At 42.5% G+C, this 26206-nt stretch overlaps 1 protein-coding gene across 4 annotated transcripts in view; it reads right to left on the bottom strand.

Annotated features, from left to right (window-relative positions):
- The window catches only part of SNX13 (sorting nexin 13), a 308184-nt gene extending 285407 nt beyond the window's left edge, over positions 1-22777 (bottom strand). For 2 of the 4 annotated variants that reach the window (XM_033930946.1, XM_033930948.1), the window contains exon 1: positions 22539-22773. In XM_033930946.1, the coding sequence (XP_033786837.1) occupies positions 22539-22553 (15 nt within the window). In that variant the 5' untranslated portion in view covers positions 22554-22773. Of the gene's footprint in view, positions 1-22538 lie in introns of all 4 variants that reach the window. The other 2 variants (XM_033930949.1, XM_033930947.1) reach the window with 2 other exon arrangements.
- Between the last annotated feature and the right edge of the window lie 3429 nt (positions 22778-26206).

The raw sequence follows: 26206 nt of genomic DNA, 5'->3' as shown, positions 1-26206 counted from the left end.
ACAGCTAGAAAAAAAGTAGCCCTAGAGAGCACTTTTTTGCAAAGGTCTTTTCAGTTAAACAGTTAGAAACTGCTCTTTTGTTCAGTTGCCTTTCAGTTAAACAATAGTACCCTATTGAAGGGAACAGTCAAAAGATCAGGGTAACTCATCCAGGAGGTGTAGCCCACATCACTTTCATTTTAGAAGTAGAACTAACAGAAAGGTAACCTAGATCTCAACTGCTCCTTGTCCTGAAGAGATGCTGAGTGAGGATTTGCTAAGGGGAAGAAAAGTTGAATATTTTACCTGCTGGTATTCAAACTTGGGAAAAGGTAAAAAGTCCCAAGCTTCACCTGCAATACTATCTACTCCTTAGCAAATTAGAAAATGTTCAGACTATTCCTTATGTACTTCTTAATATCATGTCCAATCTAATCAGCAGTATAGCTACTCAAGACCCTTGAAAAAGGCCAACAAAAGATCAAGAAGATCCCACCGTGCTCATAAACAGAAATGAAGACTATATATCTCAAGTGCCCATAGCCAGTTACCAGAGCAAATCTTGGTTACTTGGCCTATAGATGGGCTATCATTGATAGGTGTCTTATCTTTTCTGTGAGCAAACTTATTACTTAATATGCCGTGATATTATATAGTAATTAACTAATGCTGTTTAGTACTTAGCTCGGGTGTTGTATATTGCCTGGCTTTCCGCCACGACGGAAGATCTCCGTTTCGCTCTCATATGAGTATTGAGAGCTTCTTCAGGACAGCATTTTGTGAAACAGTTATTCTGAGTGGCAGGCTCCTTATTTCAATACCAATGGAGTGAGCCGGGGAACATGGCAGGAAGTAATAAGTAATAAGTTTGCTCACAGAAAAGATAAGACGCCTATCAATGATAGCCCATCTATAGGCCAAGTAACCAAGATTTGCTCTGGTAACTGGCTATGGGCACTTGAGATATATAGTCTTCATTTCTGTTTATGAGCACAGTGGGATCTTCTTGATCTTTTGTTGGCCTTTTTCAAGGGTCTTGAGCTTCTTAATATCATAACAATTCTTATGTAAACTGCCTTGAATCGCAAGGTAATAGCGGAACAGAAATCACTAATGTAATGTAATTTAAAACTTGGGCTTCAGCAGGTTATTTCATTGTCCTTCTCTTTTAATTTTTAGTTCAATACTCTGTTTTTTCAGCAGACTCAGTTTATGCCTTTAGAGTCTGTTAGGGTTTTTATATATATAAAAAAGTTTTAGTCTAGATTAGTATTCTAAATTGCATTTCAGAGCATAAAATCAGATTAGGGCACTGACAGCAGTTAAGAATAGTCTTTGTATAGAGTTTAATTCCCACCCACCCTCCCCAGCTCCTACCCACTCCTGGCCTTATCTCTGATTTATAGACCCTTGAACCAATTACTCTAGAAGGCTAATAAAGTAATTAGCTAATCTCCAATAGCTAGTAATTAGCTCTTAAGAAATAGTCTAAGACATCTTTGGAGGGTTACCTACCAAACACAACGCAAAAAAATACAAAATTAAACATTTCCACAGACTAACAAATAACTAGCAATTTTATGGGACCTTAGTGTACATATTCCAGCTCCGGTAGCAACTTAACAAAAAAATTACCAATATTAAGATGCAGACAGAAGTTCAGCAGCACAATGGGGGCTATCAAGTCTTTTGTATTGTATGTCATGTGTTTGATTATCTTCCAGTTGGTGAAAACAAACAGGAGAGGGGAAAAAAAAACTAAATACAGTAAAAGAGGAGTCCCACACTACTCACAGTGAGGGAGAGAGGCAGAAAGGTAAAAATTTCTATAGAGAATAAAATACACAGCGGTGATTAAAGGCACGTCTTCACTGCTCAATAAAGAAATAAAAACTGTGGGTCAAGTGAGTCAGGCAGATGAGACACTTATACATGCACAGCGGGGGGTCTGCCAAAGGCTTCTAGAAATTACAGAACACTGGGTCGCGTCTGTGACATCTCCCACGTGAGTATCCTATGTCCTCAGAGAAAATATGTTTCAAACCAGGGTAAAGTACAAATTTTGCTGATTTTTGTTTTTCTTAAGACTATGTTTCAAAAAGTTCATCCATAGTATCAGAGTATAGCAGTGTAAAGAGCTTGAAGAAGCTAATCAGAGTAAATAAAACTAGATACAGAGCACAATCCTAGCTTTGCCTCTTTTGGGATCAAAACTCCCATTAGATTAAGCCAGTCTGCATTGGGCGCCCATAAAATCTAATGAAAATGTACACCATTGCTATTTATTACGTAATTCTTGAATATCTTTCATTCCCTCTCCCTTCTTTTACTGCATCCAAATTGTTTTATTCAACTTTTTACCTTACCCTTGTCCCTCCCATCTCCAGCTAGGGATTCATTTGTGCTACAAAAACCCAAGTGAGCAGTAGTGTAAGGGTGAAGTACTTCTGTACACAAAAGAGTAGGACCTCAAGATGATCTTATCTGATGACCTTAAAGTGGCTAAACAGGTAGAAAAGTTGATGGAAAAAGCTAAATGAATCCTGGAATCAAATCTGTGACCAAATTTGGAACACACACCGATGGCAGCCCCCTCCTGGACCTACCTTGTCTTCAGTGGGTCGTGGGCACAGGAGTATCCCCACTCACTCCTGCATACACCTGGCCCAGAAAATAGCTTCCAGGACTTCCAACGGCATTCTCATGAGACTGCTGTTGCTGGAAGTCCCAGAAGCCATTTTCTAGGCCGGCTGTGCAAAGAAGTAAGAGCAAGTGGAGACACTTCTGTATCCACTACCCACATCAATGAAAAGGAAGGCCCAGAAGGGGAGAGCTGTCACCAGGAGGGAGGAAAGAGTTTCTGTTTCAAACCTGAAGCCAAAATTTGGTTGAACATGAAAAGGGAGGTTTAGTACCAATGATAGGTCTCTAGTAAGACTCATCTGAGATGCTTTAAATAATTCTAGAGGCTGCTTCTTAAAAAAAAATTAATAATAGTACAAACAAACAAAATAGAGTCTGTCCAGAGGGCAGTTACTACAATGGTCAGTACTTTTCACTATACATTATATGGGGACAAACAAAAATCTTAATATGTATATTTTGGAAGAAAGGTAGACGTGGGAAGATATGAGATTGACATTAAAATACTGTGTCATAAATACACAGGACGGGAGCCTCTTCCAACTTAAAGAAAGCTTTTAGAACAAGGGAGCATAAGATGAGGGTAGAAGGGGATAGATTCAAGAATAATCAAAGGCAGGGGGTGCCCAATACGTCGATCGCGATCGACCGGTAGCTCAGGAAGGCAACATGAGTCGATCGCAGAGCCCATCCCGGGCTCCGTGATAGACTCGTGTTGCCATCCCGATCTACCGAGCCTATCAATCTTCCTCTTCCCGACGTCAAAGACACCGACACCGGGCATCCACTTTAGGCTGTTTTTGTCATTTCGGGGGGGGGGGGGGGGGGGGCGTGGCGGCAGCATCAGCAGCAGCCTGAAAAAGAAATCATCCTGGCCCGGGTCGGTGTCATATTTTGGAACTTTTACCTCTTCCAGCAGCCCTCTCCCTTCTACCTGCTTCCGGCCATATCCCCTGCTCCGCGGTTCTCTTCGGCAACTCAGCAGCAGCGATCAACACAAGCTTCTGACATCGGGGCCTACCCTCTGCAAGTCCCGCTTTTTTCAACTTCCTTTTTCCACAAAGGCGGGACTCGTAGACGGAAGGCCTCGATGTCGGCAGCCTGTCTTGATCACCGCTGCTGACGAGTTGCTGAAGAGAGCTGCGGAGCAGGGGGTGTTGCCAGGTGCAGGTAGAAGGGAGAGGGCCAGATGCAGGACTCGTGGGTGAGGGAGCAGAAGAGAGAGAGGGGTGGGAAACAAAAGGAAATATTTCATACTGGGCTGGGTCGGAGTGGAGGGAGGGTGGAAAGATTCTGGCTACAGGGTGCATTAACAAAAGAAAAGGGGGGAAAGCTGAAAATGGAGATAGTGACACAAAGGGTAAGCAGGACCTACTGAATAAGGATAGAGATACAGAGGGGACATGAAGAGGAGGTGAAATAGAGACATAGAAGTAATGCTGAAAAAGTGTGTAGGGGGGAGATAAAGACATTGAATGGGCAAATGGTGAACATGGGGTAAAGGCAAGGACAGAGACAAATGAAGATTCTGAAAAAGTGGTGAGATAAGGATAAAGGTGAGATGTACACAAAGAAGGGGGATGCTGGAAAATAGGTGGAATGGTAATTCTGACAGACACAGAAGGGAAATGCTGGATCAAGGAGTGATGGGGCTCAGGCTGGATGGAATGGGGAGAAATGCCTTGTTGGCCCGGAACTTCCTCTCCTACGTCAGAATTGACGTCAGGGAGTGGAATGCTGGTCAGCGCGACGCTTCTGCGGGGAAAGCATGGGACGGCAGTGGCTTGGGGGCTGTTCCCCGATGGCGGTGGCAGCAAACCGAGTGGCTTGGGGGAGGGCACGGAGAAAGAAAGAAAGGGGGCAGACAGGGAGACAGAAAGAAGGGGGAACAGGGAGACAGAAAGAAAAAGTTGGGGGAGAGAATGAGGTCTGGAGGAGAGGAAACAGGAGGCTGAAAGAAAGGAAGAAAGATTGGATGCGCAGTCAGAAGAAGAAAGTGCAACCAGAGACTCATGAAATCACCAAACAACAAAGGTAGGAAAATGATTTTATTTTCAATTTAGTGATCACAATGTGTCTGTTTTGAGAATTTATATCTGCTGTCTATATTTTGCACTATGGCTCCCTTTTACTAAACCGCAATAACGTTTTTTAGCGCAGGGAGACTATGAGCATTGAGAGCAGTGCGAGGCATTCAGCTAACTCCCTGTGCTAAAACCTACTATCGTGGTTTAGTAAAAAGAGAGGGGGTATATTTGTCTATTTTTGTATTTTGTTTCTGAGGTGACATTGCATAGAGTCATCTGCCGTGACCTCTTTGAAAAAACCCAGAATATGAATAATTAACATTTTCTCTGCCTTTCAGTGTGCTTTGTGTTTTTTTAAAAATTTTATTGTTGGTAGATCATTTTGACTTAGTCATTATAAAAGTAGCTCGCAAGCCCATAAAGTGTGGGCACCCCTGATCTAAGGAAATGTTTTACAGAAAGAATGGTAGATATGTGCAACCGTCTCCCAACAGAGGTGGAAGAGACAAAGACCATTTCTGAATTCAAGAAAGCATTGAGACAAGCACAGAGAATCTCTACGGAAGAGGAAGATTTTGTAAAATAAATTCCAATAAATGGTATGACGGGACAGACTGGACAGGCTGTATAGTCATTATCTGTTATCATTTTCTCTGTTTCAATGTTTACCTGACACTCAGCTCTCTCTATTTTTCCAATACACAAAAAGAAAGGCAGAAAAGATCTGTCCTCCTTCATTTCTTCACACCATGTCATGAAAGAGTTTATATTTACCAAGAATAACCTCAGTTGTTAGTATATATTTTCAATTTTGACATATTTAGCATAGTGTCACAATTACAAACAAAGTTATTTGCAGCTAAAGCTCCAGAAATAGATGTGACATTTTCAACTTCAAAATATTCAACAACTTATTATTTTCCTTGAATTTACCATACCCTCCCCTCCCCCCTGAAAAGAAAAGAAAAAAAAAAGACAGGAGGGATGCACACTTCCTTCTGCCACCGGATGCTCCCCAGGGCCTTCCCCTCCCTGGTACACTATGTGGGGCCTTAGGCGCCTCCCCGTGCATCACATAGTGCACCGGGGAAGTCCTGTCATTTTTTACGGTTGGGCCTCGAAGCTGGAGGGGCCATGCTTCCCTCCAGCTCCCAACATCTACCAAAGTTATGTGGGGGGGGGATCATCCCATGGCAGGAGAGAGTAGGAATCCCTCCTGCCAAATTAAGCTGTAGTAAGCACTCAAGAATTCCTGGCACTTAGAATGAAAATTGGTATGGTTACTAGAAGGTGAACTATGGGTCAGGTGCTCACAAGTTCATCTTCCCAAGAAACATATTGCTGCAGCATGAGGCCTTGTTGCAAGGAGTTGAACAGCATTACAGGCTTTATCCTATCTCAAGAGGACACTGAACGCTTGAGAGTTTGGAACGCCATTGGTAGAGGACTACACCAAAGCGTAAGTGTTTAGTTATTAGTGCAGATATTGAAGGTTCATTTAATAAAATACTGCTACATATTTTGCATAAAATGTCTTTATATCATTGCTTAGTGTAAAACATAAGTTATAGCTTTAATACCAAGAAATTTGTTCCATTAAGTAGAAACAGCAGCAAATTTTAAGAAAAATTAAGCTTTATGTAGTCGGTGTCTTTGAGCAACCCCAGGATGGGCTTAAACATTTTTTTTTTCTGATCGAGTACAATCAAATTAATGGGAAAAACTTCAATTTGCACAATTTTTCCAAGTTTAGGTTTTTCTGGACAATCCCATCACAGGATGATTTTCCATGGCTGGTAACAAAAAATATTATTCAGCCGTGACATGAAAGTCATTATTATGATTTCAAGGATTAATGACATTTCTGAAGTTTTGGTATTGAGCAACAGAATCAATCACGAAAGTAGTGATTATGCTCTAAGGCAGGCAAAATGTCCAATGAACTTTCTCAAAAACATGCACACAGCTATCGTGTCATGATGCAAGCAGTCACTGATCATGCATGTACAGAGACACTAGATATCAGGGTTGTAGTAAACAAAAAGGTAGAGTATTACCTATTTCCCCAATGAAACCCCTGCACATAAAGGAATAATTCTCAGCAAAGTCCATTAAAATGACATAACCCTCTTTTAGATTTTCTTTCATTTCCTTCAGATAGGCACTTTGGTGCTTGAAGATGAAATGGTAGCTGGCCAGGTTACAAATTTTGCCAACTTAATTCTGAAGTAAAAAAAAATCATCTAAGGATAATTGCCGAGTTTCTATGGTATCCTGATCTGTGTGAATCCATTGCTTAAATGCAATATCATCATCAGGGTCACTTCCTTTAAAATAATCACAAGATATTCCTTCAGAGAAATCCTTCCAGGGCATTTTTCACACCACTGCAATATAGTCTTTTGAGTTAATATCACAAACAGTTTTGCTCAAAAACAATCTGTAATCATCTGGAAGTGAAATAACAGAAAGCATAAGTTTCACATTTTGATTAATTGTACAGATGCAGACTGAATGAGTTCCTGATGAACTGACTGTATAACACCATTTTGGTGTAAGCTCCCAGATTTTTGAGAATTTAATTTCAGGTCCATACTTTTCCCGATAAATGGTGTAAAGTTCCTTAAGGTTACACAATAAAAATATTTTCTGCTTTGCTACTTTTTCACTATTAATCCTCATAGAAATGATTTTTTTTTGCCTAGGCTTATCCTAGGAACTTCATCTTCACAAAAATCTAGAACTTTTTGCTTAACTTGCTCAGCAAGCATTCTCCCTTCTTTTGGTGTTGGAAAAGCAAGAATATCATCCTCCTGTTTCAGCTTCCAGGCTCTTTTTACCATTCTGTTTGAGACACTGAATTCTTTCACAATTTTCTCAGTGCTCCAACTATTTGGGGGCCAGGATCAGAATTTATATTTTTTTCCTTATGGTTGGAATGTTCCAACTTCTGTTCCTTTAGCAAAAGGTCATAAGTCAATACATTTTTGACATTTATCACTTGCTTTTCAATATCAGAAGGAGTTAAGCCACTAAGCTGCAATTCGATTAGCAATGACCCCTTGGGCTTTACTGAATTTGTGCTTGGCATAACAAAGAATTTTGCCTGCTAACCTGCTGAATTTTTAAAGGGGAAATGTCAAGAGGTGGAAAGCTGACAATGAGGTTTTCAACTGCATTAATGGGGTCATCACTACCAGAATCAGACTAAGAACCTTCCACTTCTTCCAACTTTGCATTAAAATCTTGCCTACAACATGGCAAAGTTCTTGTCTTGTAATATCTTTCAGTTGATCAACTATATAGCAAGGTCAATTAACATTTCTGTGACATTTCTGAAGGGATTACAACAGGATTTCAGTAGAAATTCAAATTTGGTCAGTAGCTTCATGGTAAGAACAAGTACTAGATTTCACAGATAAACTCGAAGTCTAGAGTGCCTTTTTATTAATTATTGATCTTCTGAAGAGAAATCATTGATGGACTTTAAGCCACTTTGGTCAGAAAAAAAAACCTGATGGTTTGTGGCATTCAGAACTATCATAAATCCCAAAACAACAAGGACTTAATTCAATGTTAACCTCCATAACAAAGAATAAATGGTCATGGAATGATGATAATAATAAAAGAAATGAGAAACAAATCAAAGAAAACTTATAAGAATACAACACAAAATCAGAAGTGATGTCTGTTAAACAAAAGAAAAAAACAGCTATTTTGTAGAAAGGAAAAGATGGAAACAGGGTACCTAAGTCACAGTTTTATCAAGATAAATAAAACATCAAGAGGGGCCAGGACTGGTCCATCAAGGCAGCCAATGAACCACAAAGAGCACAATGGTGTCAAAGGCCAAGGCACGTTCCCAAAATCTCTGCCTCAACACACTGCTAACATGACATTTTGATATGACATCACAGTTTCTTGCAAAGGTGAAACTTTTGCATGTCTAGGCCTGCATGCAGTAAATAACACAATGCAGCATCCGTCTATTTTGAGGGGTCATTTATAAAAGTACATGGCAAAAGCCGAGACAATCACCCATTGGGACTCAGATAAGTCTTGTGAATGGATTGTGACTTTTGCTTATTGTTTGCTGGGATTTACTAAGATTTGCAAATGAAATGATTTTTTCTTATATCTTTTTAGCACATAAACACTTTTGAAAACATTTTTGAAATTATTCATTTAAGGGTTGGGGCTTTTTTGAGCCCTTTATTGGCCCTCTATTCTGCTCTTAAAGCCTCTTACTGAGCGTTTATTCACATTTGTTATTCATTATCATGGAGACCGAATGATGTACGGGGTAGGACTTATTGAAGTTTTTTAAACCTGGTACTGGTCACCTATGAGTCTTTTGCCCGGAACCATAAAAGTCATACAGCAGTATTAAAGTGCTCAACTTTGGCCCGTACTGAGGTGTCTCATCTTTATTAACCTCTATTAAAAATAAAGCCAGCAGATGTTCTTTGAGAGCCTAATACAGGGTTCTGCCAATTGTTCTTTTTGTTATATTATAGTTTGGGCAATTTTCTAGAGTTTTTGGTTGCCTTTTTGGAAAAGCAAGAAGTGTCATAAGCAAAGAATGGTAAGCTCAACAAGCTTAACTGCATTGTGCTCACTGCGAAGAGCTCTTAGCTCTCATAGAACGTTCCCTTGAGGCTAGAGTACCAGACTTGGAGGAGCTGAGGGAGACAGAGAAGTACATAGAGGAGACCTTGGAGGAGAGAGATCTCCTTTAGGGAGAGCATAACCCTGGTGAAGTAGGAAATAATCCTGTAGCTAGGACCTACCCACCAGGGGATGCAATATCCTCTTGCACTGAGGATGTGTCTCCAGGGGCATCTTCCCAAGAGGGAAGGGTTAGAAAATATGCTGGTGTAGTTGGTGATTCGATCATTAGGCATGTAGATAGCTGGGTGAGCTGGGTGGTTGGTAGACGTGAGGATCGCCTAGTCACTTGCCTGCCTTGTGCAAAGATGGTGGACTTCATGCATCACTTAGATAGGATTTTAGATACGTGCTGGGGAGGTGCCAGCTGTCTTGGTACATGTAGGTACCAAAGACATAAGAAAATGTGGGAGGGAGGGAGGCTCTTGGGTAGAAAGCAGAAAACCAGATCCTCTAGGGTAGCATTTTCAGAAATGCTCCCAGTTCCACGCACAGAAACCAAGAGGCAGGAAGAGCTCTGAAGTCTCAATGCATGGTTGATAAGATGAGGGATGAGAGATTTAGATTTGTTAGGAACTGAGCAATCTTCTGGGAAAGGGGGAGCTTGTTCTAAAAGGATGGACTCCACCTTAACCGTGATGGAGCCAGGCTGCTGGCGTTGACATTTAAAAAGGAGATAAAGCGGCTTTTAAACAAAAATGCATAGGGAAAGCCAACAGTCGCCCAAGAGCAGATGGTTTGGTATGAGGGATCCTTGAAGGATACTATTGAAACAGGATATTTAGGGAGTCCCAGTAAAGAGGTTTCAAAAATGGTGAAAGAAAGTCAGTAGTGTTTAAGAAGAAGGCAGAGTAAGAGACTCAAATTTTCCCCACCTTCTCAGCAGCCAATAGTTACAATGAAAAAACAAAATTTGAAGTATCTGTATACAAATGCTAGAAGCCAAAAAAATAAAATAGGAGAGTTAGAGTTTATAGCACTGAATGATGAGGTAGATATAATAGGCATCTCAGAGACCTGGTAGAAGGAGGACAATCAATGGGACACTGTGTTACCTGGGTACAAATTATATCGCAAGGATAGAGTAGATCAAATTGATGGGGAGGTTGCGCTATATGTTAAAGAAGGAATTGAATCAAATTAATAAAATAAACATTCTGTATGACATAGATAGCTGTGTGGAATCCATATGGATAAAAATTCCATGTGTGAAGGGAAGGAACATAAAGGTAGGGTTATACATATGAAGAAATGTTTGTTTTCAGAGATTAGGAAAACTGGAGAATTGAGCAATGTTACGCAGATTTTTAAATAGGGTTCCAGGAGAAATCTGGGAAATTACAGACTAGTAAACCTGACTTCAGTGCCAGGCAAAATGGTGGAAACAATTATAAAAAATAAAATTGTGGAACACGTAGACAAACGTGATTTAATGAGAGAGTCAGCATGGGTTCAGCCGAGGGAGATCTTGCCTCACAAATTTGCTCGACTTCTTTGAGTCTGGATTTGACTACTACCAGAGACGGAGCTTTACATTACATTACTGATTTCTATTCCACCTCAACCTTGCAGTTCTGGGCAGATTACAAAAGAGACAATTGGACATTTCCAGGATAATTACAGAGAGAATTCTGGTCATTTCCAGGAGAAGTTACAAGAATAATGGAGCTGTATATTTCAAGAGCTACAAGATGCTGTACAAATAGGAAATAGTGCAGATCCAGTATATATACCGTTAGGGAAGCAGTTGACATGCTTGAGGCTAAAGAGAAGGGAACTGGTGAAGGGGGAGGAGGGGGGAGTTGCATTGAGGGGGGTCCGGTTGGAGTTAAGCCATCTGTATAAATTTTTTGAATAGGTGGGTTTTGATTTCTTTGCGAAAATATTTGTAGTCATTTGTTGTTATCAGCAGGTTGGAGATAGTGTGGTCCAGTTTCGCTGCATGCGTCGCCAGCAGACTGTCAAATATCTTCTTGCGCTGAGTGCCTTTGAGTGGGGGGTAGGTAAAAGGGGTCTTAGTTCTTCTTTGCCTAGTGGTGGCGTTTTGGTACAGGCGGTTGTTTAGGTAATTGGGGGCTGTGCCATTTATTGCTTTGAATAATAGACAGTATAGTTTGAATTGAATTTGTGCTTGTATTGGTAACCAGTGTGAGTCCAGGTAGGCCGCGGTGACGTGGTCAAATTTTCTCAGTGAGTAGATTAATCTGAGTGCAGTGTTTTGAATTGTCTGTAGTTGTTTTATCATTGTTGCAGGGCAAGGCAGATAAGAGTATGTTGCAGTAGTCCAATAGATCTAGTACTAAGGCTTGGACTACTAGCCTATATTGCTCTTTGTCGAAGAATTTTCTGATTTTTCTTAAATTGCGCATGGTTAGAAATGCTTTCTGGGTGGTCTTGTTGATTTGTGCCTGCATTGTGCAGCATCTGTCTATTGTTACTCCTAGGAGTTTTAAGGTAGGTTGTATAGGGTATTTGGAGGCGCTTATTTCTAGTTCTGTGATAGAGGGATTCTTATCCTTTTCAAGCAGTAGAAATTTTGTTTTGTCAGTGTTCAGCTTCAATTTGTGATCTGCCATCCATTTTTCCACTGCTTGAAGGGGTTTTTCCAATTTTTCTGTAGAAGTTGGGTCAGGAGCATCAAAGGGTAGGAGTATGGTGATGTCGTCAGCGTAGCTAAATGAAGTTACATTCAGATTATCTAGGGTAGACCCAAGGGAGGATAAGAAGAGGTTGACGAGATTAGGTGAGAGTGGTGATCCTTGAAGAACTCCACAGGGATTGGACCATGATTCTGATGTACTGAATCAGGCAGTTTGTTCCAGGCATATAGTGCAGCAAAGTAGAAAGGACAGAATCTTCAGCTAGCTATAGAAGAGGAGGGTAGAGATAAGAGACACTTAACTGATGAGCAGAATGCCCGGGGGCAGAGGGGGGGTTATTGTGGGGAGAGATGAGAAAGGAAGGATACTGAGGAGCTGCAGAGTGAATACATTTGTAGATCATTAAGAGGAGTTTGAACTGTATGGTGAAATGGATGGAAAGCCAATGAAGTGACTTGAGGAGAGGGGTAATGTAGATATAGTGACAAAGGCAGAATATGAGGCATGCACCAGAGTGCTGAAGAGATTGAAGGGGAGAGAGATGGTATAGCATAAGGCCAATGAGAAGCAAGTTGCAGTAGCCCAGATGAGAGGTAATGAGGGTAGGGATGAGGGTCTTAGCTGTGAACTCAGAAATGGTCTGATTTTAGCAATATCGTAGAGAAAGAAATAACAGTTTATGGCAGTCTGCTGGATATGTGGAGAGAGATGAGTCAAAAATTACCTCGAGGTTACAAGCTAACGAGAAAGGGAGGATGAGGGTATTGTTCACAGAAATAAAGAATGGGGGGAAGAGGAGAGATGGGTTTAGGTGGAAAGATAAGGAGCTCAGTTTTGGACATGTTCAATTTCAGACAGCAGCATGACATCCAGGACAGACAAGCAGCTTGAAACCTGGGATGGAATGTCTGTCGAGATTTCAAGTGTAAAGAAATAGATCTGTGAGGCATCAGCATAGAGGTGATACTAAAAGCCATGGGAGGAAATTAGAAAAAAATAAGTTGACCCAGGACAGAGATCTGAGGTACACCGACTAACAGCAGGATGGCGTTAGAGGAGGATCCACCACAGCATATGCTAAAGGTGTGATGGGAAAGAGAGGAAGAAAACCATGAGATAACAGAGTCCTCCTGAAATCCCAGCAAGGACAGCATATCTGCATAGGTTTTAAGAGGAATAGAAATTTTTAAAATAAATACCGGTGGTGATTTATCGTGTCAAAAGCTGCAGATAGATCAAGAAGGCTGAGGCCTTTGGATTTGGCCAGGAGCAAGTCATTGGAGACTTTCATAAGGGCAGTATCTGTGGAATGAAGAGGATGAAAGAAAGTCAAGACAAATAGCAGTGAACATCACATACAAGTAGTTTGGATAAGGGGAGGAGGGACATAGGACGATATTTGGAAGGGCATGCAGAGTCCAGTGAGGGTTTTTGAGGAATAGTGTAACAGTGATATGTTTGAAAACATCGGGCAAAGTTGCTGTGAAGAGAGATAGGTTGAGGATATGGCAGATAGAGGGGATGACAAAACACCTAGGAAAAACATACTACTTGTATTAAACACAATGCAGATCTAGAAAACCTAAAGAAAATTGTAAACAAGATCTTCAATCCCTACCTACAGAGGTTTTTGGGCCCAAAAATGGGGGTCTCAGTTTATATTCAAGTCCTCAGGTATGCGCGTTCCCCTGCCCCCCCCCCTAACCTGGAACCATTCCAGGCCTCCTGCCTTAAGCCCTGGTGGTCCAGCGGAGAGTCAGGACAGAAATGATCCTTCCCAAATCATGTCCCAACCAACTGTTAATCACCCTACCTCCCTCCTGCCTCCCAGACCCCTCTACAACATACCTTTGAACCCTGGTGGTCTTGTCCCATGCAGAGCTGTGATCAGAAAGGGCTTCCTCAAGTTCCTGGAGCAGTCTAGTGAGACCGTGAGAATTTGCAAGTCTGCTGTAGGAACTCTTGGCAACAATTTCTGATAGCAGCTCTGCATGGGGCAGGAGCGAACGAAAATAGCTCATGCCCAGTTTTACCGCTAGACCACTAGGGTTCAAAGGTATGTTGCAGAGGGGTCCAGGAGGTGGGAGGGAGAAAGAGTGGTTAAAAGTTGGCAAGGAAAAGACTTGGTAAGATTGCTCCTGTCCCAGCTCACCGCTGGACCACCATGGCTTAATCAGGCCTGTGGGAGGCCTGCAACGGATCCAGGAGGTGGTAGGGGGGTGAGGTGGTTAACAGTTGGTTGGAACAGGATACAGGAAGTAATCGCTCCTGCCTCGGCTCACTGCTGGCCACCAGAGCTTAATCAGGTCCGCGGGAGGATGGCAGGGTGGTTAACAGTTGGCCGAGACAGGACACGGGAAGGATCACTCCAGTCCAATCTCACTATTGCATCACCAGGGCTTAAGGGACACTTGTAATGGGCATAGGAGGCTGGGTGCAGAGCTGGGTAGGAAGGAGGGAGGGAAGGAGGGCTGGGTGCAAGGCAGGGCAATTAAATATAAACCCCCTGGTTTACATTTGAGTGAACCTTTTTCCCCCTTTTTTGGGGGGGTGTTATAATCAGATCAGTTTATATTCGAGTATATAAGGTATTTCAGGAGGATGAATTACTAGAATATCCCCCACCCCACCTAATCTAATTCCCACCAACCACCTAATCTAAAAACAAAATCTTATAAAAAGCAAACTCAAAACAGAATCCCAAATCAAAGAAAATGACACAAAAACTCACAAAACACCACAACGCAAGTTATGCCAGCACATTACAGAAACCAATAGCTTCTCGCACAGAAAAGATATTAAAAAATTGCTCATATTCATGCTCCTTTATGAATGTAATATATACATGATTCAATGCAACAAAATCAAAAACGTTACTACTTCATAGAAAGAAGCCAAAAAATTGAGAACTGCCACCAATCTTCATAGGAAAAATTATAGAAAAAGTGAAAGAATGTCAGCTTGGTAGGAAAATAACCAAAGATAATTGGCAATAAACTTTTCATTCCCGCCGAGAAGGAACAATAGTTTGCAAAAAAACAAAAAGGTTATTTATGAATGAGACATCAGTATGGGCATGCGAACAATTAAGCCCCGGGCAGGGTGACAGAATCCAACTGGACATTGCCATACCGACGTCACAAGCACTATAGGATTCAGCTAAGTGAAACCGTCTTTTCAATAACTATTTAAAGTTTTTGTAATAACAACTGGAATTGAATTTTGTTATTTTTTAATAGTTTGGGGTGTCTAACATGCTCCACTTTTTCCTCTCGCCCAGAATTTATAGTGTGCTTTTGCACTTTTTTTTATTATTCTTCATATTAATATTTGAATTAATTAAATAAAGAAACTGAAGGTAATGATTCTTTGAGACTATTAATGATGTACAAGGCAGGGCTTAAGTAGACTTCTAGTCTGGTGCTTGTCTTCTATCAGTCCCTACCTAGGGCTTATTTGTTCGCTTACCCGTACTGATGTCTCATTCATAAATAACCTTTTTGGTTTTTTGCAAGCCACTGTTCTTTCTCGGCGGGAGTGAAAAGTTTATTGCCAATTATCTTTGGCTATTTTTATGTGTATTGGTATTCTTTCAGGATCTTTTTGTAGACTAAGCTTGGTAGGAAAACATTTTTCAAAGGAAGATCACTCCGCTAATGATGTTACAATAAAGATTCTTTAAGGAAACTTTAGGAACGCACAGAAATGGAACACTTTCAAAAGCAGAATGATCAAACACAAAAGGACACTAGCTTTCTCCACTGATTTAACAAAACAAGGATAACCCTTAAAAGTTTGTCAAAGATATATTGTTACTACTACTACTCCTATAACTGGTTGTTGATCCCTCTTTCAACACCCCTAAAAGCAAAATCATAGAAAGGTACTCTGTTCTGGGTTTGATTCAAGACATGATGCATGAACTATAAAGTCAATGCTTCAAGGGCTTGCCTCACAGTACTTATTTCTTATCATTGCTTAATTATACATCATCTATTCTCAGTTGTTTACCCTGGTTAGAGAAGTTAAAATGCAAAGCATCGTTTCTGGCAAGTAAAACAGTTCGCTGCTAAGAAAAGGATACATTTGCTATCACACTAAAAAACTTGAAATTGATTAAAAGTCATCAATTTATTTCAGACTAGAAAAATAGGTTGTTCTAGCACCCATTTACAAAATTGTTATCCCCTGGTAGTAAAAAGACTATATTGCACTTATCATAAATACTTAGCAATTTGTTCTATACTTTTTTTTTTTTTTTAATGAGAGTAGAAAATGTTTTAGAGAAGTCAGGAGAATACCAAATGTCCTGATAGTTAAAAAGGCAAAAATATATTTATACCTCTTTTAGGGCCCATTTTACAAAACCACGGTAGCGAGTGCTAGCATGGCAAATGCGACACAGCCCATAGGAATTAAAAGGGCTGCGTCACATTTGCCTTGCGGGAATCACTACCACAGCTTTGTAAAAGGAGCCTTTATTTTTGCTTTTCTTATGACTTGTTCTCACAGTCCCCTCTTTCCTGCAGCCACTTAAGGATAAGTTCTACAGGAAGAGCTAGAAAATTCTCTGTTTCTGAAATTCTACACAGATTATATGATTATTTTGCTGTTTTGGGAATTTTGCAGGTGGAAAAATATCAAGTATAGGTGTGAAGGAAGGTAAAGAAGAGCTCAGAAGTGGGAAAAGGAGAGAGGATTGGGGATAGGGAAATTAGTAAGGTACATTAGAGAATGGAAAAGAACGGAGCACCAAGGACAAGGGAGAAGGACTGGAAGGTAAAGAAGGAAAATCACATATGAGAGGGAATAGAAAAAGAGGGAAAGGAGATTCCAGACTCTCAGGAGAGTAGGGGGAGGGGAAACTAAAAGGTACCCCATAGATTCCAGACTCTCAGGAGAGTAGGGAGAAGGGGAAACACAAAGGTGCTCCGACTCCTCCTCATAACCCTTTATCCAGTTCACATTGAGACAGGGAGGCGAGAGACAGTCTTCTTTCTTCCACCTGCTCCCAGATGGACTCCAAGGGCCTAATTCTTTAAACAGCATCTTAAGTTAGGTAGCAGTAGATGCCTTACCGACGCCTAACTTAATTGTTTTAATTGGCTTTAATCAGTGCGGTAATTGAGTGCTCCATTAAAAAACAATTAATGACATCTACAGAAAGTTGTCTGACGACGTCCAAGGTCAAAGTAGGGGTGGTTAGGGGGCAGAGATGACCTTAGATGCAGTTATACAAGATTCTTCAAAGAACTTAGGTGTCTACAATATAGGCCAGTAAAACCCTGGCCTACATTTACCAGCACTTAAGTTCTCTAATAGGCACTGTTAGCCGCGATTCTTCAAATGGCTCCTACGCATGATTGACACACTGACGGAGCCTTTTTGTAGGCAGCTGCCGATTTAGGCGCTGTTTACAGAATCCGGCCCTAAGTGTTTCAGAACTAGGAGGGATTTATAATTCCACGCTCTTCCTAAACCTGGTCCCAGAGGCACCCCAGCTTTATGAGAGAGATCTGTATGCCGTGGAGGCAATGCATGCATTCACTGTACTTTTAGATATCCTGAAGACCTGACTGCTGGGGTGCCTCACGGACCAGGTTTGGGAATCACTACTATAGCACCTTTTACACAAAGTTCAATTTATCCAGAGCCCCTCTGGTCACACAACACCACCTTTTAATTGCACCCCTCCCCCAATCCTTTGGTCTGTCATCCCCTTTTTCTATCCTTTCCTACTCCCACACTAATCAAGCAAGGAGAAGAGTGTTCCCACCTGTGTCCACCCTAGACCTAACTGATGCTTGGAATGGTATAGGGCCAAGGAGGCAAAAAGGCAAAGCTTCATGCACCCCTCTTCTTCATACATGCTTAGCTTGCGAAGAGGCAATTGGTCAGGGTAAAGAAGTTGTAACTTGTGGCCAGCCAATTGCTGCCAATCTAATATGGCTCCCAAGATCTCTGATGGCAATTCTGCTGAACTATGCAATTGCATGGAAAGAGAGGAATTCTATTTTTACAGTTACATTACTGCTTTGAATATTTATGACTCAGCACAGTGCTTATCAATCATTTTATGGTTGCATGAACCATGAGAGCAGAAAAAAAGGTGTGTTTCCCCAGAGGTGCAGAACAAGAATGTACCCATGAAGATCCCACTCAAATTGTGACCCTATTCAGCAATCCCAAACCACAGTTTGGAAAGTTCTGACTCAGTAATTTATAAATAAAAGCAGGATTGGATTGAATTTGTTGACCCTAGGGTGCTAATACAAGAGGATCAGAGGTCCTACTTTTATTCTTCTTACTATAAAAGTGGTATAGACAGCAAGCCTCTGGAGAAGGTATGGGGGGGACTGTGTATATTAGGGGAGAGAGAGACCATCAAAGAGCCACTTTTAGATTCAAATGTGAACTATTGCTGCTCAATTCAGGGAAAATTTTTTTGATTCGATTAGCTTTTCCTGCCCGATTGGGTGTTTTTTTGTTTTGTTTTTCAAACATCCTGGCAGGTTTATTTTGAAAATCTTTGACAGAACAACATAGCAATGTAAGTACTGCTCCGTTTAATTCTTAAATGGTATTTGTATGGTGAGTTAATTAGTTGTTTTATTTGTAGAGTTGATTTCCTAGTACTGGCCCTGAAGCAGCGGATAAAAATAGACTCCGCGAAACGCTGGCCGCGTCAGCATTTCTAAGAAAAAATATTGCTTGAGATAACACCTTTTTTTGTCATTTTTTTCAACATGGTGGATAAGTGCACACTAGAAAATTAACGAACAGACACTGATTTGAAGATGCAGTGGAGAAATGACTGTTGAAAAAAAGAGAAAAATACTCAGAAATTGTTTAAGAGTAAATTTTGATAAAATATAAAAATCTTTCTAAAAAAAGATTTTAAAAAGTAGAAAGAATAATAGTATTTAATTCTTTGGCCAATGATTGGAGCAAGGAGTAACAACACTACGCTGACTATTCCAGCTTGTGATATTACAACTGTGCGCAGGCTCCGATTCTGAGGCCAATAAAGTAAATCAGCTGAAAGACAATAGATGTACTTTCCAGAAGAAGTGGTGTGTAATATATATTGTGTGACTTGTGTTATTTAAACTACTTGGGTTAGTTAGTTTAGGTTTATTTTGTGGCCTCTTCACCAACCCCATTCTCCTTTGCCCTCAACAAACCCCATGGCGAACTGTGGTGTAAACAAAATAAACAAAAAAGACTTTTCCTCTCTCTGTTAGGTCCCAGTTCACACTCGCTGTCAAACACCAGTTTTGGCTGGATACACATTTAAAATCTAACATATTGTAATTACAAAATAGAAAAAAAAAATTATTTTTTCTACCTTTTGTTGTCTGGTCATTTTATTATTCAAATCATGCTGGTCCTAGGCTCTAGTTTCTGTTTGTCTTCTGTTAACTCGCACACCAGAGCCTCCTGCCCTCCTCTCTATGTCCAACATTTCTCCCTCTCTTCTCCATGCATCAACCCTTTCTACCTATTTGTTGCACCCCTTCCTCCCCTCCACCCCATGTCCAACAATTCTTCCTCTCTCCCCCCATGTGCAGCAGCTTGCAATCTCTCCTGTCCTGCTATGCAGCAGCTTTTCATCCCTCCCTCCTATACCCCTGTGCGGCAGCTTTCTTTTCCTCTCTCCTTTACCCCTGTGTAGCACTTCAACACCCTCCCCCCCAAAATCTGACATACCATCGGGTCTCCTAATACAGCAACAGTGGTAGACAGCTAGCAGAGGCAGCGCTCTGAACAGGACATTTTGTGGCCTGTCTCGCCAGGGCTTCCCTCTGCTGTGTCATCAGTGATGAGGCAGAGGGAAGGCTCCAGCGAGGCAGGCCATAAGCAGCCTGTTCAGAGTGCTGCCTCTACTAGTCATCCACCACTGCTGCTGCTTTAGGAGGCCCGGAGCTATGTCAGGCCTCACTAAGGGGAGGGGGAAGGTTGTTCCTAAAATCAGCAAGTCTGATTTTTGGGGAAAACGAATTGATTCATCAAAGTGAATCGGTGAATTGGGCAGCACTAGTGTGAGCTGCCACTGGTTTAAAAAGAACAGCGAATTAGAGGGCATTTGAGGACTGTATTTATTGTTTTTGGGTTTTTTTCCAAGTTTTTTATTAGGCTTTATATACCGCCTATCAAGGTTATCTAAGCGGTTTTTACAATCAGGTACTCAAGCATTTTTCCCTGTCTGTCCCGGTGGGCTCACAATCTATCTAACATACCTGGGGCTATGGAGGATTAAGTGACTTGCCCAGGGTCACAAGGAGCAGCGCGGGGTTTGAACCCACAACCCCAGGGTGCAGAGGTTGTAGATCCAACCACTGCGCCACACACTCCCCCTTCTTCCCCCTTTCCTGCTCGTTCTTAGTATGTTTATTTTGTGTTTTGTTTGAGTAAAATTAGTCTGTGGTTTTTAATTTTGTTCTTACCCCTATTTTATTGTTGTAAAACGCTTAGTATTTTGATAAGCGTTCAATCAAATTTACAATAAACTTGGTAACTTGGACTGGCTTTAAAAAATACTGTATTACTGCTTTAGATACACCAATCATCCCTAATTAAAACCAGCTAAATACATCAAGGAAGAGGTTTTTTTTCCTTGTGTATATTAGTCAATATAAGAGATGCTTATTTTCTGTAACTTGAAAATTCAGAACTACTGTTAAGAAACATAGTTCTGGCATCTGGTTCTGCTTTTCAGTAAAACAGTTAATTTTTTGTTGTTGTTAATTATCCTATATAATAAAAGCTTACCGGCGCATGCGCTGTTAAAACAGCGTGATCCCTGCCGCTGTGGTGTGTGATCCGTGGCTGTGTTCCATTTTAGAACCCGGTGGCAGGGAACATTCTTGCCACTCCCCTCCTCCCACTCTCACTCACCAATCGGAAGCGCAGGCAAGCTCTCTCCCTGCCCGCGTCCTCGGCAGGGAACACACTTCCCGCCCTCACTCACCTCTGTCGCCGTCGCTGATCCTCCTCTTCAGAGCAGCCTGCGATCGTGGCCGGCTTTAAAGAACCTCGCAGGCCGCTCTCCAACCTCAGTAGAACATTCCCTCTGACGCACGGGATCGCGTCAGAGGGAATGTGCTACCAAGTTGGAGAGCGGCCTGCGAGGTTCGCTAAAGCCGGCCACCACGATCGCAGGTTCTTTGAAGAGGAGCAGGCCAGAAGACACTGGGATGGAGGGAGGGTAAGAAGGGGATCAATACCGGGGGCCAGGGGTAAAGGGAAATGGGGCTGCTTTGGGGGGAGAGGTGTGCTGGGGGGAGACAGAATGGGCCATGGAAAGATAGGGAAAGGGGGATGCTTTGGGGGGAGGTGTGCTGAGGACAGACAGCTTTGCTCTGGGGGAAGACAGAAGGGGCCATGGAGAGACAGGGAGAGGGAAAGGGGGCTGCTTTGGGGGGAGGGGTGTGCTTGGGGCAAACAGCTTTGCTCTGGGGGGGGAAGACAGAAGGGGCCATGGAGAGACAGGGAGAGGGAAAGGAGGCTGCTTTGGGGGGAGGGTTGTGCTGGGGGAAGACAGAAGGGGCTATGGAGAGATAGGGAGAGGGAAAGGGGGCTGCTTTTGTGGGGGAGGTGTGCTGGGGACAGACAGCTTTGCTCTGGGGGAAAAACAGAAGAGGGCCATGGAGAGACAGTTAGGGAGAGGGAAAGGGGGCTGCTTTGGGGGGAGTGTGTGCTGGGGGCAGACAGCTTTGCTCGGGGGCGGGGGGGGGGGGGAGACAGAAGGACACAGACAGCGGCCAAGGAGAGAGAGATAAAACAGACAGACAGACACATCTATTCTAGCATCCGTTAATGTCGGGCTTAAAGACTAGTACTTAATAAAAACTGTAAAGCCACCAAAGGCATCTAAATAAAATGCAAGACTCTCATGATTTGACAAGTCCAAGCTGTAAGCTATGCTGCATTAATTTTTACTCACATACCTCTAATCTAGTAAGAGGTATTTGACAGATTCACTGTTGCCTATGTTTACACTAGGAAGAAAAAAAAGAGAGAGCATCAACATTAATTCCAGAATAATCCCAAGAAAGAATCAATGGGATTTTTTCTAATGTTTTATTTGATACAATCGCGTCTGCACGTTAACTCCAAATGAATTCTGAAGAATAGCAACTTATCCACGTTGAAAGGTGAGAAAAGTTAAACACTATAAGAACGGGGACCAAAATCAGTTTCTCTACAGCTAAACAAGCCGTGTACCAACTAACCCAGGCACTGAAGAGTCTGTAAACCTGCAACATAAACCACCTCAGATCGTATTCCAGATACCTCCTCTCCTGGGTGCCGATACTCTACCCCAGCCTGATAGGAAAAGGGATGGGACAGCAACTCCTGGAGCCATGGGCGAGAAAGCTGACGGTTTCCCCGTAGTTTTTCCCCCCTCTTATTCCTCAGCAGTATTCACCTGACTGCTTGCTTGGAGAATTGCGTCCTGTCACCGCCTCCCTCTCGACCCATTGACTTAGGAGGAGGGGGGGGGGGGAGCGCAGCTCCAAGGCTACCGGCCCTCCCCCCCACGCGTGACCGGGAAGGTTTCACAGGTGGACTCCGCGGTTCCGTCGGCCCAAGAAAAGCAAGCTGAACCGCCTCTTACCTCTGCTAACATCATTAGTCCAGCACGGCCGCCCGTCGGCTCCCGGCTCTAGCCCCTCCGCATGGTACGGGAGGCTCGAAAAAGCCACTGCCCTGCCTGCTGTCACCGCCGCGCTCCTCTCCTCACCGCTGGCCCCGTCCAGGTCCCGCCGCAGCTCCGTCCGGAAAATCCACCATCTTAGGGAAAGTTACGTTCATTCCGTGACCCACCCCGGCGCGTCCTCCGATTGGCTGAGGGCCGGACTAATGACGTCTCACCCCCCGTGACCGTCTCCATAGTGCTGAAGAATAGCGGCGCGCGAGAAGTCTATTTTCGCCGTAGAGCCGGCAGCGCTGGCGGTCTTCGCGCTCTCACTGAGCGCGAGCTAGTAAGGTGTAGGAACGGGATCGGGAGACGTGAAAGGTGTCGCGTGGGCTTGGGGGCCGAACAATAGCTGTAATGGTGCTTGGATGTTTTCCACGTGCTGCGAAACGGCTTGTGTATCAATAATTTTGCTTCCCGGACCGGTTTTGGTCTAATCCTAGTCCAGACAATTATCAGGGAGCTCAGTTTGTGTAATGAGAGTAGGCTTAAGCTTTAGGCAAAGTAGGCGAGAAATGAGCTAGGGTGTCAGCTTTTGGGAGATAGGGAAGAGCAAAAATAATAGGTCCTGGCTGCCACACAAATAAGAGGAGCACCAACGCTTATAACTTTTTCGTCTACATATTTGATGTGTAAAATTTTACAGCCCCATGAGATGCAGTTCTTCATCGTGGTTTTGTTTAGGATTGTTTTTTTAATAAGATTTTTTTTATTATTGTAAAGTAGTCATACTTTACTTCTACACTTCTGACAGGACCTGAATTGATAGCTGTGTTTCCCTGACTTGTGGAGAATAGTACAGTGGTGTGCAAAAGTCTGGAACCACTTGTGAATTTGCATTCTTTCAACTTTCTGATGTTTTATTTTTCTTTGTTGACCCAATGGATTGTCTGTGTACCACATTATAAGGGAAACATTTGGCTATAAGAATCAACTTTTTAAGATCACTTGTTTCTAATTTACAATTTTGTTGATACTAGGTTTGCCATATTTGTGAAGACAAAAAAAGAGGACGTGATCCGGGCCCTGGTCTCAACCCTCTAGGGTCTAGAGTCTAGGCAGTTGCCAGCTGTCAGCTGTATTCAGTCAGGGCTGCAGCAAGCTATAATTGCACCTTATGCGATTTGCCTTCCATGGTGCCCCCCCCCCCCCCCACTCCCTTCTGGTGCTACGCCCATGATATATCAGACTTTCAGTTTGAGTTTAGTACTTTATTCTCTCGTATGAGGAAAGTCTTAAAAGGTTACAGCAGCCACCAAGGCCCAAGCAGGGACGACCAAGTGCTGATAATCAAAACCAAATTTCTGGACATGCAGCAGCACTTCTAAGCTGCTGTGCATCCAGAGAGCAAAGGGGCATATTGGGAGGTGTGTTATGGGTGGGAATTAGGCGGGCTTCAACCTGGACATATCCCAGCCATAATGAAAGCTTTCCTAGAGGGAACTTAGACGCCGGCAGTTAGATCTGTTTGAGTTGCATCTAAGTTCCACAAAGGTGCCCAAATTGACAAGAAGACCTCCCCCCCCTTACCCAGTGGTCACGACCCATTCCTACCACTTAAAGAGTAAAAAAAAGAAAACCAAAAACCCGTAGGCTTCCCATCAGCTGATAGCAGCAGAAGGAATCTCCATCAGCTGCATCAGGGATTTTTGGCGGCTCAGCTGATGAGGAATCCCCCTGCCAGGATCAGCTGAGTCGCAGAGCCCTACACCCCTCCCCCAACATCCCCCACATCCTCCTGACATCCCGGACCTCCTGCTAACATGCCCCCACATCCAACATCCCCCACATCTCTGCCTCCCCCCATATCCCCCCAACATTCCTGGGGCCCCCTCCCACATCCCCAGGCACCCCCCTTACCTTCAGAAGAGCAAATGGCAGGAGGGAAGCTCATGCCCTCCTGCCTACAGAGGTGCGTGCTGAAAATAACGGGGTTTCCCCTCCCAATGCATCTTGGGATGCGGTGGGAGGGGCCAAAGGCCCTGATTGGCTCAAAATGGCAATTTGGAGAAATCCGGACAAAAAGATAACTACAGAAAAAGCCGCCCAGATGCCTGGTGGGTGTGGAAAAGAGGATATCACCAGGGAAATCCAGACATATGGTAACCCTAATTGATAATGGAACATAGTTACTATAACTTTTACATATCAGGAGGAGAAACAAAATGGCGGCATGGTAGCTGCCTGAGTGAGCACTCTGTTGTTTTCTGCCAATTTCCTCCACATTTAAAATCTTACCGGTAGCACTATCTTGGCTGCTGAAATTTCGATATGCCACATACCAAGTGCAAGGGTGTCCAGGCGGACTCCTCCACGCCCCGACAAGCCACGATGGAGTGCTTCATGGCTAGCTCTCCGTTTGTTTTAGGAGGGGTAACCCCGGCATTCGCACCCGAGGAAGGAGTCTCTGGAGCTTCGGGGCTTGAAATAGCTTTATCCCCTCCGGCTGTGCTTTTGCCACCTAATCCAGAGCAAGAAGAGGTTGAGAGTGTGCGTGCTGAAGACCAGAAGGACCCAACATGCCCACATAGTGGGGAGATTCTCTCGGACCAGGATTCCAAGTCGACAACCAAGCAAGGACCCGAGTTAATCAGCTCCTCGAAGGTGACATTGGACAACATTTAGATGGTGCTGCAAAACCTCGAAGCAGCTGTTACCAAATCTGCCACAGAAGTCTGAGCTATCGTGAGTAAACTGGATAACCTCTCAGCAGCAGTACAAAATATAAAATTGGAAAATGCTACCAAATTCAATCAAATTGATAAAGAGATTGCTTCATTGCTAAACTTATCTGATAACTTTGTCAAGGAGAAAATCTTCATTCAGAGAAAAATGGAACAAATTGAGAAGTTTAGTAGAAAACTCAATATAAGAATCCTGAATTTTCCTAAGGCTTTAGCAGTTACACTTTTGGACATGTTCAAAAAATACCTGATAGAGAATTTGAAGTTTTCCCCAGACTCGATTCCTCCAATTAGCAGAAAATATTATCTTTCTAAAAAATTGCATAAATCTACTGAACTTAACCAAGCTGAGAGACAGCAACCTATTGATTTAAATAATATAACTCAGATTTTGGAGAGCTCCCAGGAAGAAATTGAGTATAGGAATACGTTGCTTATTTCTTTTGTCTTTGAGCAAGATTTAAATGCAATAATGAGGTTATACTTTCGCTCTTCTCAAAATATTTTATTTGGTCAAAAATATGGATTTTCCCAGATATGGTAAAAACAACGCAGGACCATGGGAAAGTAAAAAACCTGGGAGCTACTTTTCTTTTAAGTTATTGTTGCAGATGTTTAACTAGATTTGCTGGGACTAAATATGTTTTCTTTATTCCTGTGCAACTCTGAAGTTTTTTGGATGTTAAGAAATCCATAGTTGATGCCAGCAGTGAAAAATTGAATGTAAATGGAATATTATCGATCACGTTAAGCCTTTTCTTTAATAATGTAGCTTATTATAAAATGAGATGTCTTTATCTCTTTACCTTTGTTTCTCCTAAACTTTCTCTTATTAAGGTCTAAGAAAGAGATTAAAGGTTACAATTTAAGAATGGTAATATAACACACTTCTTTAATTAAAAA

The sequence above is a fragment of the Geotrypetes seraphini genome, chromosome 2 (assembly GCF_902459505.1).
Source record: "Geotrypetes seraphini chromosome 2, aGeoSer1.1, whole genome shotgun sequence".
Taxonomy (NCBI): domain Eukaryota; kingdom Metazoa; phylum Chordata; class Amphibia; order Gymnophiona; family Dermophiidae; genus Geotrypetes; species Geotrypetes seraphini.
The sequence above is the reverse complement of the archived record's forward strand: the minus strand, read 5'-3'. Positions and strand labels throughout refer to the sequence as shown.